The 14,859-nt window shown below is 35.6% G+C and overlaps 1 protein-coding gene across 2 annotated transcripts in view; it reads left to right on the top strand.

The window, feature by feature from the left end:
• Positions 1-49: 49 nt before the first annotated feature.
• LOC123563433 (BMP-2-inducible protein kinase-like) overlaps positions 50-14,859 on the top strand; it is a 58,666-nt gene continuing 43,856 nt past the window's right edge. For both annotated transcript variants that reach the window (XM_045356250.2, XM_053531721.1), the window contains exons 1-9: positions 50-355; positions 4,337-4,455; positions 5,472-5,577; positions 6,439-6,578; positions 7,537-7,658; positions 8,102-8,183; positions 9,115-9,247; positions 11,664-11,767; positions 12,613-12,692. In XM_045356250.2, the coding sequence (XP_045212185.2) occupies positions 235-355; positions 4,337-4,455; positions 5,472-5,577; positions 6,439-6,578; positions 7,537-7,658; positions 8,102-8,183; positions 9,115-9,247; positions 11,664-11,767; positions 12,613-12,692 (1,007 nt within the window). In that variant the 5' untranslated portion in view covers positions 50-234. The remainder of the gene's footprint in view (positions 356-4,336; positions 4,456-5,471; positions 5,578-6,438; positions 6,579-7,536; positions 7,659-8,101; positions 8,184-9,114; positions 9,248-11,663; positions 11,768-12,612; positions 12,693-14,859) is intronic.

Below are 14,859 nucleotides of genomic sequence, written 5' to 3' on the forward strand. Positions count from 1 at the left end.
GAGGCTACTCTACATAATGAAAATTTCCGGAAATTGGCGAAGTCAAATCACGTGACATGTAGGTGATATCCGGTTGTAGACAGTATCAAAAATTAACAAAAAATGTAATAATTTCGTAAGAACAGGCGATTGTATGAAGCCATTTAATCAGATTCAATAAGCTTTTTAAACTAAGTGACTAATCTGCCGAAGGTCAAGTATGATTTGAGAGGATAATGTTTCTAAAACTTGACAATGTCGTCCGTGAAAAAGTTTCTTTCTAAAATCGATGCAGGCAGCCAACAAAATCCGCTGATCGGTAAAGTTTTTGTGGTCGGGAAGTTCACAGTGACAGTAGAGGATGTAATTGCACAAGGTATCTTACTGCTGATTTCATTTTATAGCAGTATTTTCAATATTTTTGTAACAATCAATGGGGGGCGGATCTGTTGAGGCAGTTAGGCTATTTTCAGTTTCAGTAGATCTACATCTACATTCTACTCATTACTGTAGTCTGCCCAACATTCAGTTCTGGTTATAACTGAGAGGTGATTTAGTAAATAGTAAAGGTAACTTATTTAGGCCAGCATGGGTAGTCAACAAAATACCCCACCAGGATTGGATGGAACCATCTTCATCTTCAGTTTTCTCCTCCTTCTTCCATTAATATGCAGGGCCCACTCTGGAGCATCGTCGCATAAGAAGACTATGTACAAGGTGGTTATGATGTGTGAACAGTGAAAGATAAAAGCGATAAAAGATGATACAAAGTAACAAACCCTAGTCCGACTAATTTGACGTGATCCTAGGAAATATTGAGATATTTGGGCAATATCCCCACTCGCGTCAAACACTTGAATGACCAAAATAGTTGAGGCAACTTCCGATGAAATTTTCATTGCTGCGGACGCTTTACATGCTTTAGGTTTAAATGTTGATTATTTCACGAATTGGCCATAAATTAAAATATAACTTAATTGTATCGAAGGGGGATACAATTCCTCATTAATCTTTGTTAAAATTATCAAATAATATCCAAAATTACGAATTTTCTAGTGATTTAAACCTTTGTGTGTACTGTACACGATCAACGTTTACAGTGTGTTTACACGCCATATAAAACCAATAACTTTACATGACTGTGTACTGTGAATTAACTTCCATTATTTTGGTCCTTCAAAGTTTTTACGTTTAGATTGTCCATCACAAATATAAAACAATCTGAACGTCGAATTATTTTGACTAATAAAAACCCTGTATGGCTCTATTTGTGGTGGGCGACAAGCCCGACCTTGAAGGTGTCCAAGGTTTGGGCTGTGGCGACTTGCTCTGGCAGCTAGTTCCCCAGACGAATGCCAGCTGGGAAGGAGTGTTGGTATCCTGCTGTCCAGCAGAATGGCAACATGTATTTCATTGTTCGACCATGGATTGTAAGTGCCGATGTGTGAAAGAACTGTCCACCAGGGATGTCTTTAAGGCCATGGATGATCCTGTACATCATTACTGGTTCTTCTCTGCTGTAGAGAGTCCCAGCCTAGACTACCTATCATCTGGCTGGTGCTGCTGGTGGTTTTGTAGTCACCTATCACGTATCTGGCTGCTCTTCGCTGGACTGCCTCCAGCTGCTGGATGTTCCTGCTGATGTGTGGGTCCAATGCGGTTGAGGCGTATTCAGTGATGGGTCTGACCAGACTGGTGTAGCATTGGGCCTTTGTTTCCCTTGGGCATCTGGATACGTTTTGTCAGAGAAAACTGAATGTGTTGTTGGCCTTCTTGATCTTGTCGTCGACGTGTGGGTTCCAGGTCAGGTTGTTGGTGATTGTGACTCCAAGGTATTTGCCGGAAGTTACTTGAGCTAGTTCGTGGCCATGGATGGAGTATTTGGCTCTGATTGGGCTACGTTTCCTAGTAAACCTGACAACTTCACACTTGGAGGGGTTGAATGACATTTGCCAGGCTTTCTTCCACTGTTGCAGACAGTCAAGGTCATCCTTGAGATGAGCATACTCTGTTTTTGATTAAAATACTGTACATGCACAGTCATGAGGGACAACTATTTATGACTAAAAGTCTCTATTTGGACACTGTTTTAAAAACTGATAAAACAAAGACTGGCATTTAGAATGTGTTGATGTTTCCTACTAGAACAGCCTTAAAGCCCTCCAATATAGACTGATTCAATGCATATTGAGGCAGGCAGTTCCATAGGACAACAATGGCAGGGAAGAAGCTGTAGTGGTAGGCAGAATTGCTACAAGATATTCTGTTGACAGTTCTAAATAATTGTCTTGGTAAAATTTTGGTCTTTAACATTTTTCGACTTGAACTTCATGAAAGTAGACCTAGGTGAAGAATCAATCTGTGTCATCTAGAGTTAACACTTGGCCACTAGGTCAAATCATAGAAAAAAGTTGTTAACATGCTAGAAATCTCATTTTCTGCCTAATTTTCATGAAACATGATCACAGTGTTTGTACGTTAGATTTGAAACTGGGTCATTCAGGTTTAAAAACTAGGTCACCAGGTGGAATAAAAGAAGGACCTTGTTAACACTGCAAAGGCACTTTTTTGTATCTGGTCTTCATAAAACTTTAACAAAGGATCATCTTGTCAAAGTTTGAAAGTTTTCTTAAAAAGGTCACAAAGTAAAATCATAGAAAAGACTTGTTTATTGATTAAAGGTAACATTTTCTACCTGGTCTTAATAGAACATGACTGTAAAGATTGGTTGCCAGTATGGTATCTGTGTCATATTTGAAGTTTTTTATGCCCCAAGCATCTACTGATGCAGGAGGCATATAGTAATTGTCCTGTCCATTCGTTCGTCTGTCTGTCCATACGAGGTTAACCAAATGGGACCATTTCGTCTAGCATCAATCCCACTTACTTGAATGACTTGATACTAATGCAGATGTACCCTGTGACCATTCCTTATCTTCAGACATCACCTGACCACAGTTTGACCTTGACCTCATTTTGGACTTTGGTTGCTTTATGGGCCGTCTCTTGGTTAACCAAATGGGGCCGTTTCGTCTAGCATCAATACTCCTTACAAGAATGAATTGATACTAATACAGATGTAAACTTTGACCATTCCTCATCTTCAAACATCACCTGACCTCAGTTTGACCTTGACCTCGTTTTGGACTTAGGTGCAAAATCTATCGACAAGGATGCCACTGGGGGCATCAAGTGTTTATTGAACGCAGCTCCTTGTTTTATCTATGGTAAAAACTAGGCTACTGGGTCAGGTCATAGAAAAACCTTACTCCATACTGTCTACGTGATCTGCAGGAAACAAGGTTGGAATGTTTATCTTACTGAAATCTAGGTGAGATTCGAAACTGAGTCTTATAAAGTAAAAAATAAGGAAGGTGAGTGATACAGGGCCTTGGACCTAGTGCTTTGTTTCTTAAAAATATTTAACCTAGAATTATCAAACATCATAAGATTATTATTCAGCATGTGAAGTTTTGCACCTAAGATTTTGTTTGGGGTTTCACTCAGTATGACCAGAGTTGTGACCCTGTACTTAGTCAGAAATATGTATAAACTAGAGAGCCTAAAAGTTTGTATTGCAGTTCAAAAAGTATTTGACCTGGAGTCCGGAAACATTTGATGATTGTCATTGAGCATTGAAGTTGTGCACATGGAGTTTTGTTTAGATTTCTCTTACTAGTCTAAGCCAGACCAAAGTTATTCTGTTTGTCTGGTTTGTGTCTTGCATATCTGGAAAGTATTTGACATAGAGTCATCAAACCTCACAGGAATGTTATTCAGCATATGAAGTTTTGCACCTGTTGTTTTAATTTAGATTTCACACAGCCTTATCAGAGTTATGGCCCTTCACTTAGAGATATGCATATACAGACATGCATAGGGACACCAGTTTCCTGTGGACATACAAACATACTGTTGAGAAAAATTCCATCCCAAAAAAGAAGAAAATATTATAAAAAAATTAAAACATGTCCCAACCAAAATTCTTAGTAGATCTTTGTTGCTATGTACCATTTTAAAGACAATAAAAATGTGCTTTTAAGTTATTCTCTTTTTTTTGTGTAACAAAGATCTGTGAAAAATATGACACAAATTTTCCTCCGAGTTGTAAAGGAGCGATGTTCCCACCACTGAAAAAAATCTGGGACTTAAAAATGCAATATGGCTTATATTTCTGTAATAAAATATTTATAGTAGGGGAAATTTTTGTAGCCAGGCAGCAGGAGGGGAAACAAAGAATATTTTATTTTAAGCCTTATTAAGGTTTACCAATGATATGCTTGTAAGTTACATATATACATGTATATTTTATTAGGTATATTAATAGCTGATACAAAAAATACTTGTAATATTCCAGGAGGATTTGCGGTTGTGTTTTTGGTGAAAGCAGCCAATGGGAACAGATATGCTCTCAAGCGGATGTTTGTCAACAATGACCATGATCTGGCTGTATGTAAGAAGGAAATCCATATAGCTGTAAGTCTGAACCTATTGGCCATTCAGCTGAAAATATATCTGCCTCAATAAATGTTTTATGAATGTATTGTTTTGAGAAAGAGTTGGCAGAGGCACATTTTATTGTATGTACATGAATTATGTAAAGGGCAACATGTAAATATTGTAGATTCCAATATCATGTTGTACGAGCAGTCATTGCTGGCGAACCTGTGGTTTGGCTAGGACATATTTATGTATAATTTACCAGAGCCACATAAAAGCTTCAAAAGTCATTTGGATATTACCCTATCTTTTTGGTTTGAATTGCATATTCATTAGAGACAAGGCTGTTGAATAGTTGAGCATTGCTGTCCTCTGTAAGCTCTTTTTTTTTTTAACAAAATGTATTTGGTAAAAATTTGTAAAGAAAAGAGCAAATGTTGCAGACTGTTACTTAGTTAATCATCTTATCAGCTGTATATTTCACACTGTTTGAAGAATGATACATGTCCTCCATCCATCCATCAAAATTACAGGAGAAGTGTAGCTCATAGTGTGTAATTTATGATTTCAATGCTGCTGACATAATTCTATTTGATTTTGAGTCCAAGTGCTTGTACGCACACATCAAATGAAAAATTGCGTTTTTTGGTTTTACATATGCATTTTGATACACATAACAATAACTTGAATTAATTTAATTGCATATTTATGCAAATGTGCAGCTTATCTCTTGCTCTGAAATACTGTCTATTCTATTTTGGGACAGTGAGTTGAAATGCATTTTATTACGGTATGCAGCTTTAGTGTGAATGCAACGGTCATAGCTAATAAGGCTTAGATCCTGTGGATATGTCTAGAATTGAGAAGTCTTTGACCATGTTTTATTACAGCAAATACAGCTAGAAACCTTTAGCCATCATATTTGCTTGATCTAGGTGTTACTGATACATGTAAATTAAAAGTGTTACTTTGAAAGAATAGCCTTCACTGTTATCAGATTATTTTTCACCAACAATGCATTATTGAATGTAATAAGTACTTCTTCTTTACAGAGAACATTAAGTGGTCACAAGAACATTATACGGTTTGCCGAGTCTAGTGTAACAGTAACTCCTAACAAAGTCTATGAGGTTCTCATTCTTATGCAGTATTGTAGAGGTAAGCTGAGGTATTTTCCAGGACCAACTCATTCATTAGCCATTTCCACCAGATAGTGTTATTTGACAGAATCATAAAAGTGGCAAATTTTGATGTACCTTAAAACGCTCCTTATATGGGCCTTTCTTGCTGAATACATGTAGTTAATGTACTGTAAAATCATTTAATTCCGTGGGCACGAAATTTCGTGGTTTGGGTCAAAACAGCAGTTTCGTGGGGATATGAATTTGTGGATTTCAACTTTTGAACATAGAATGAATAGGAATTTTACTTGTTCGATGGGATTAAATTTCGTTGATTGACTCACCCACGAAAGTTTGTCTTCCATGAATATTAATGCTTCCATTGTACATGGTTGCTTACTTCCTGTCACTAGCTTATTACCAGGGTAGGCTTGAATTCCCAGATGCTCTGTGGAAACAAGAATTCTTTGGTAGGGGGAAGCTTTTCAGCTGGCTAATTAGCCTGGCTCCATGGCTGCATTGATATTGTTTTAAATGCTAAGTAAATTTTAAGCCTCTGATATCTCACGACCAAACAGTACCTATATTTGGAGACAAGGGCAACAAAAATGTCAATACAGAAACAACCTGCTGGAGTTACTTCCACTATTAATGAAGAAAATTTATGTGCGAGAAATTTGACAGAGCAAACATAGGGATGAGATCCAGTCTACTGGCAAATAGAAGATTGGTGGTTCTACCCAGGTGTCTGCCTGTGCCGGAAATAATGTGTGTGCTTTATTGATTACAAGAATGATATCACAAAGAATGAATTACATATAGATTTAAGAAAGTAATTGTTTGTAGTTATGTCATGTATGAAGATTCCAGATGTTATTCTTATGAGCATTTTCTTCAGGAACTGTGATACAATTGATGAATGATCGTATAGGTCAGGGTCTAGGTGAGAGAGAAATCCTACGTATATTCTGTGATGTTAGTGAGGCTGTATCCAGGCTACATCATTGCCAGACGCCCATAATACATAGAGATCTAAAGGTATGGAAGAACATTGATACACTGAATAAATGATGGTGTAGATAAGTGTTTTAAGTACTTAATATAGTTATGATGTTGACCTACTACCACAGCATGAGCACATTAGTACACCTAGCTATCCAGTATGCTGCTGTTGTTTATAAAATAAGTAAATTTTATGCATTCCCTCTAGCATTAGTAATATGAATGTTTGCAGTATCACAAAGTATTGAAAGGGCTAAGTTAGTTTGCTTATTCTCTTTTCAAAGGAATTTTTATACGCCTGTCTTGATGTGACCTGATAATGGGATAATATTGTAGACTGTCTTAACTTGAGCAGTTTTTATCCAGTTCTCACCAAACATTGATAAGTAGCAGGATAACCTGAATCACTGTGAACTTGTGGTCCTTAAATAACTTAAAAGGAAAATCAGCATTGTCTGCTCAAACCTTGAATACTTTTTCTTCGAACCAAACCAGAATTTTACAGAATACACATCCCTATAAAGTCAAGGCCAAGTTCATTAACCAACCATGCAGGAGTAGAATCTAGTGGAATACAGTCCATGAATCACTCCAATATTGTTGTGTCAATAAATAGAGTTGTTTTTATTTGCCCTTCTTGATGGGAAATATGGGAACAGCTGCAGAGGGTGGCTGTTATCAACAAAAATCTCTCTCCCGCACAATTATCGAATTTCACTAAACTTGGTCTTCGATTGCTCAAAATTTTAAAGTTTTTGTCAGCTAAATATTTACTTATTTTCTTTTACAACTAATTCAGATTTGTACAGAAAATATACCTCCATTAAATCTAGGTCTGGTTTGAGAACCAGCCAGCTGGCCTAAGTATTTCTAGATTTATAGCCCTTGAATTAGTAAATGCAGAAATTGAAAACGAGAACTTAAATAGTGTGACTATGGCTCTCAAATGTTGTTTTCTTTTATATTAACTTAAAAGTTATTTCCCTTTTTGCAGTTAGAGAATGTACTGATATCAGATGATGGGCATTATGTGTTGTGTGATTTTGGAAGTGCTACGGCACGGGTGCTAGATAAAGAACAGCATGACATTAAACAGATTGAAGATGAAATACAAAAGTAAGTTACTAAATATAGAACTTACAAATTTGACCTTAGACTTTCCATAGTCACTGAAGCACTTAAGCAAGGGTACTTTAGCATGTTGTGAAAGGGTGTTTTTTTTAGCAGTGAAAGAAAGGAGCTAAATTTTTTTTATATTTTATAGACACTTCTTTCTAAGATTATCACATTCAGACATTTTTGCGAGTAATTAATTGAGGTGTAGAATGGTGGTTATGTATTTCCTTTGTGTTTGAAAACAAGTTAACCTGTATCTGCCTGAAACAGACAGAATCTGTACAATTAAAAAAATACTGAAAAAAATAAATACCAGCAAAAAAGTACAACAATGGATTAGAAGTAACTGCACAGTGATGTGTGTTTCTATCATGCATGTGCACAGTGAAATGATGTCTGTTCCTTAAAGTAGATTGAACATGTTGGTTATTTCTGCATTTTAGGTACACCACTATATCATACAGATCCCCAGAGATGATAGACTTGTATGGTGGAAAATCCATTACTACTAAAGCTGATATATGGGTATGTTAATCCTTGCTTATATCCTGGTTTATTGCACATCAGTTCTGCACCACTTGGAAACTGCTGATTCTTATTGAATTCTAGAATGCTACAAAGAAACACAGAATGTGTGGTAGTATCACCAAAGGAATACAAAAGTAATAGATATTTTGTTTAAAATGACAGAAGTTAGCACCTTCCGTGTTACAGTGGCATAGCTCGTATTTTCCAACTTATTTGAGTGCATAATACTGTGATACATTTTATATGAAGAATATGTGAAAAGAAATTGGGAATGAGTTTGCAGTGCAAAATTTTTTTTTGTAAATGCAATAGATTTAGTTTTAATTCTTGACAGGCATAGATTTCTGTTTATGATTAAACATTCTTTCACTGTTTCAAATATGGATGTTTTGAGTGTCTGCAATGTGTACATCAGTTTCTTATCTAGCTTACATTAGAACATTAAGGGAAAGGAGTTCTGAATATTTTGGTTATAGATTTATTACTAGATAATTGAGCCGTGCCATGAGAAAACCAACATAGCGCATTTGCGACCAGCATGGATCCAGAGCAGCCTGCGCATCCATGCAGTCTGGTCAGGATCCATTCTGTTCGCTTTCAAAGCCAATTGCAATTAGAGAAACACGTTAACGAACAGCATGGATCCTGACCAGACTGTGCGGATGCCCAGGCTGGATGGATCCTTGCTGGTCGCAAATGCACTATGTTGGTTTTCTCATGGCGGGGCTCATTATGTGTAGCAATCACAAAGAAATATGCAGCGAAGATTTCGGAAATAACAGAGTTCTCCTTTCTTACTTGAAAGCAGTTGCATATAGAGTATTCTAGTAGAAAGAACTTGTGATAACTTAGGCTTTCTTAATTTGTAGAATTGTTTGTGTTTACAGTAAATTACAGTATATACTTAGAAATGTTGTTGTTTTTGCAGGCATTAGGTTGTTTATTATACCGTCTGTGTTTCTTCACTCTTCCATTTGGAGAAAGTTCCTTGGCAATACAGAGTGGCAAATTTACAATACCGGATGATTCCAAATACTCAAAATATATACACTCTCTTATAGGTATGTTCAATAATGGTAATTTTGTCTGAGAGTAGGAATGATTTAAGAAAACCATTTACAAGTGTTGATCAGGGGTCAAACTGGCTTTCAGTTTCTCTGAGCCACTGCTTATTGCCAAATGCCGAAAATTGTACGCAACAAGCTTTTTAACAACAGTTGTTATTTTCCATGCTGTGGACACAGTTAATACACTGTGTGCTTGTATACAAGGATGCAAGTGTCTGTACCTTTAAGAGAATATTATTAACTTTAAAATATAATTCAATGACAGAATCAGAAAGAAACTTTAAAATCTGTCTTAAAAATATATTTCAAATTAATACTATACTGAGGGTGAAGTATGTGAAGAATTTCGGCTACATTTAGGAGCCATTTTAGAGAATGACAATTTTATCAATTTTCATTTCTTATTTGTAGCAGCAGTAATCTTGATCTGTTTCATTTCTGTTTTATTTTGAACTTTAAAACTACCAATATTTACCAACTAATTACTCACCATGCCCTTTAATTTTCTACTACTGCCGAAAAAGTTTGCTACAAACTGCAACATTTTTCTTTCATCTGTGTCCCGACAGACTGGATTATCTTTAAAAGAGAGCCATCAGTTATCCAGTCAGTAAACTAATTATCATTATCGCCAGGCCTGGGATCCGGACATTTGCCCCCAGGACATTTGCCCCCCCAATAAAAAAGTGCTGTAGGACTGCAGGCCTTAATTGGTATTTCAAGCATAACTATTGTCTCAATGATTGCAAATTGGTAGCACATGTCAAAAGGCAAGTCGAATGGTTTTTTTGACTGCTTATCGATTTTTCGCCCCAAATAATTGCCATGTGCACAAGGTAAACTGTAAACCAGTCAAAGGTCAAAAATTATTTAAACTAATATGGCTTCTGACAACTTCCACCACTCGAGAATTTTTGGAGCCAATTTTATTTTTTTGTCACAAATGGCTCAAGTGGCGATCGACAGTGTGACCCCTGGTTGATTATGCTTAATTTGAGATGGTTTAAATTACCTTGATATCTGTGTAATTCACAAATTCAAAAAACTGTTACAAGTCACTTATTTGAAAAGTCTTATGACCAGTCAGGGTGTAACTGTTTTAAGTTATGTAACCTATTTCAGTTACTTTTTCAAGTATTTTATAACCTGTATTAGTTATAAAATATAGATAACCCAGGTAAGTTATTCAAAAAAAGCCTTTTTGCTGTTCTCACAAAGTGACCTTTAAAGTGTAATTAGTAGCAAACTGTGGTTAATCAAATTCTCTTTTAGTCTGATCATGACCTGATGAGCATAATGGGATGTTAAGAGTTTTATAGCTTTAAAACCATTTGCGTAAGACTTTATCAGCCTTGCGTAAAAGAAATTCTGCAAAGCTGGAAAGATAAAAGACCAAGGATTCAGGAAATGATTGCATTAGTCACATTCACAATAAGGAATTGCCACAAGAGGGCTTTGTAATATTTGATGATAACTGAAACAAGTTATGAAAGTAAACGCAATAACTCAAATGGGTTATAAAAAGTGATAACTTGAAACAGTTACACCCCTGACTAATGACTGTGTTACTGTGAAATTACAAAATAAAGTAAGAAGAAAATCATGTATGCCTTATTTCCAGACTTGACAGAAATACAACTAAAAATTAAATAATGGTACAATTATGTTTCCTAGAAGTTTATGTTTCCTAGAAGTTCATACATTGTAGTAATTGGCTTTGTTAATTCCAGAAATTCATTAGGATGTAAAATGGAAAAGTTTTCTCTTTTTAGGTCATAATTGTCAAGTAGTTTAGGAAATTTTATAAATCATTGCTGCATTAAATCATTGTCACAAAAGTCCAAGGTTTTGGTCGAAACTGCTTTCACATGGGGATATAAGTTATGCATTTCAGCTGTTGAGCATAAAATTAATAGGAATGTTATGTTTGTTAGGATTAAATTTCATTTAATGACATAACCACAAAATCCACAGAAGGTTGTCAACCATAAATATTAATGATTTCATATAACTACAATATTGTATATCAGGATATTTTGGAATGGTTCAGTTTTTGGTACATGCACTTTTCACTGTTCAGTAGGTATGGTAAATTAGGTCAGTTAGTTATTAAACATGAGCATAATTGAGCCGTGCCATTGGAAAACCAACATAGTGGCTTTGCGACCAGCATGGATCCAGACCAGCCTGCGCATCCACACAGTCTGGTCAGGATCCATGCTGTTCGCTTTTAAAGCCTATTGGAATTGGAGAAACTGTTAGCGAACAGCATGGATCCTGACCAGACTGCGCGGATGCGCAGGCTGGTCTGGATCCATGCTGGTCGCAAACCCACTATGTTGGTTTTCTCATGGCACGGCTCAATTACCTATGTTATTGTAATATGTTTAGATGTGTATGTAATTTACAGCATACATGTTAGAAGAGGATCCAGACAAGAGACCTGATATATTTCAAGTTTCCAGTGTAGCATTTAGACTTGCCCGTAAAGAATGTCCAGTGCCAAATATGAATGTAAGTGACCTTTTCATAATTTGTAGCTATTTAAATTTTTTTAAATATTAATTTCAGTTTGACTACCTCCTTTACTAAGAGCCTCTGTGGCTGAGTGGTTAAGGTTGCTGATTTCAAGTCATTTGTGTCGATGCGACTTTAAAACCCAACAAAAGAACTTTCTTTACTTTTGGCTCCCAGTAATTTATTGGGTTGCAGGGTTTTATTCATGTTCTAGGAACACAGTGACTTGATTTATTCAAACATAGTGTACACTTTTGTTTCAATGAAAACACTTCAAAGACCACTGGAGAAAACGAGTTCTGTTGACATTTCAGTAGCTATTTCATGAGAACAGCCATGTCAGAACTTAAGATTCCTGGATGAAGCACTATTTGCTTAGGGTCCTCCTTGGCTGAGTGGTTAAGTTCACTCTTTACAAATCACTTGCCCCCTTTGATTGCAGTTTGTACAAAACCTCACTTTGGCTGTAGAATTATTTCTTAAATGTTATGATAAATAATTGATAATCAAAGGTACAAAAGTTTCAGTCTTTACTGTTTTAGTTTTTGCTTGTAATGACTGACACACTTTCTTGTCTACTCAGCTTCTCCTACAGTTTCCATCCAATTGAAATGAACTTTATATACATAGTGGACATGTGCATATTTTCAGAACTTTCATGTTGATTTTTTTTTTTGAGTTATGGCCCTTTCTTGGGCAAGGAACATTTGTTTTGGTTTTTCATTTCCGAATATTTTTCCAGGGTAACGGCCCTGTTGTGGACTCTTTATTATTCTGTCAGACATTTTCAGGGGGCATGTGTTGTACAGTGTTGACATCATTCCTGATTATATTTATTTAAGGGATCACCAGTTCCAGATATCAGTAAACTTCCAGTTCCGCTGACAGAAAGTGATTCTAGACAAGTTAAAAACGTTGCCAAGTAAGTCACTTTCATATCTTAAGAATATTGAATAGATTTGGCATTGTAAAATTTAAGTATCATTTCAATATATAGTGAAGGATGAAGAAGTAAAGGGGACCATCTTTGGCATTGTGTTTGAGGTATATAACCTCTAGTCCCTTGCCTCTCTTTGCTGTTGGTTGAAGAATCACCAGGATTAAATTTCTTATGTGAGAAAGCTGTCCAGCTTGGTTGTCAGATGTTGTTGATTTTACAGAAGTGCAAGCAAGTGCCTAAAATGATGCAGAGAAAGGTTAGAGTCCTTTCTGTAGAGACTTACTATAAGCAAAATATGAACTTTGTGTCATGAAATGAATGAATGAATGATTGGAGTGGAGTGGGAGCAGGGGTGGTGGTGGGGTTAGGGTTGGGGTGGGGGTTAGAATGGGAGTTGGAGTGTCCATATTATTGAGTAGGTAGAGAAAAAGTATGCACGTACACTGCCATGTTTTAGAACTGCTAAGCATTGTTGTAGAGAGTCCACTTAACATGTGAGAGGTCATAGGTTTGAGTTACAGTCAAGTCTTCTTCCGCATGTGTTTTTCCAGTCCAGAGTAACAAGACTGTTCCAATATTTTATATTTTAAGTGAACTGTATATTTTACAATTTTTTAGCAATCCAACTTCAAATTGAAATAGTTCAATATATTATGGCATTTAGATGTTTCTGCCTTATCCAAGATCCAAGAAGAGTTACATTTCCTTGGTCACAAAATTTTCTTTTATATGGAAATTTCAAGTGCTTATCAGTGTGCATTTTTTTGTTAAAAACATCATGAATGTTTTTATTTTTGAGAAATATGTGCAAGTATTTCAAAGCTTTTTAACCTTATGCCTATGTTTTGAAAAAAACAAGTTATGGTCTGTACTTCCTGCTGTGTATATGGTCATTATTGAGTGGAACTTAATTTGTGGCTTTAAGGAGGTAGGATACCTTGTTACAAGGGTAAATTCAAATTAGGTGAACCGCAGCATGTTTTTGTATTTCGTGTAATATGAAGTTTTAACTGCTACAATCTCAATTTTGTTTGTCTCTGTCCCTTCAAGTTCAATTTTTATCCAGGTTTGAAGAACATGACCCTCCAAAGATATTTCATATTGAAAGAAGAAGGAAAATACGGATATTTAACACTTTTCAGTGTATTTTAGTTGCATTGATATCCGTAGAAGTCTGCATAATTGATAATTTTACTGGTATGCACGTTATCTTTCTAATACAAGCTTAAAATGTATATGTCGCGGGGCTCGTGTTTCCATGGTAACGCATTTTCTCTCATTTTTAAACAATTATGTATAAAAATAGGGGTTTTCGACGGCTTCAGTGCCATTCTGTTAATGACCAACATGAAATATTTGGGGAATATTATTAGCAAAATACCAAGCACTTTACATGGTACCGTATTTTTCTTAAATTTTAAAGTAACCATGGGAACAGAGCTGTTTAAAATAGCTTATATCTTGCTGTTTGTCGTAATTTCTTTAAAAAAATATTGAATAAGATTATCTTTCTAGTTGATGTAGCTTTAAAACATATTATTTCTAACGTAGGTTACATTTTCGTGTTATTTGCATTTATTCAAACAAATTTCACAGCTAAGAATACGTACAGCAGTACCCCTCGTCTGCCATTTTTCATGGAAAAATCGTTCAGCGTGCTGCTATTATTCTCATGGATATTGTTGAAATGAAAATAAAAAATCGAAGCTGTGTTTCTTAAATAGACCAGTGTCAACGCTTTTGAATTTTACATTTAGATACATAGGTCACGGGCTTCGTTTCCATGGTAACATCAATTCAATTCAAGAAACCACAATTTTGTACTGAAATTTGAACAATTTTAGATCTTAGTTTTAGTATGTAAGTAACAAATTATCAATGGAACCTGAAAAATAGGTATTACAAATCAAACTGCTAGACTTTTTATTTGAAAATGGCCGTAACAAGTAACCTTTCACCCAACTATATTCCAAATAACATTGGTTGCCATCATCCATTTTCTTACATTCCGCAAAAACATTTCAATATAACTACATAAAAGAAGCAAAATATTGATTATTATTCAGAGCAAAAGACTCATAAAAAATATTTCAGCAAATAATGGTTATTTGAAAATAGTTAAAATAAAGAAAATGTACAGAATTACGTA

Source organism: Mercenaria mercenaria, chromosome 2 (assembly GCF_021730395.1).
Source record: "Mercenaria mercenaria strain notata chromosome 2, MADL_Memer_1, whole genome shotgun sequence".
In the NCBI taxonomy this organism is placed as follows: domain Eukaryota; kingdom Metazoa; phylum Mollusca; class Bivalvia; order Venerida; family Veneridae; genus Mercenaria; species Mercenaria mercenaria.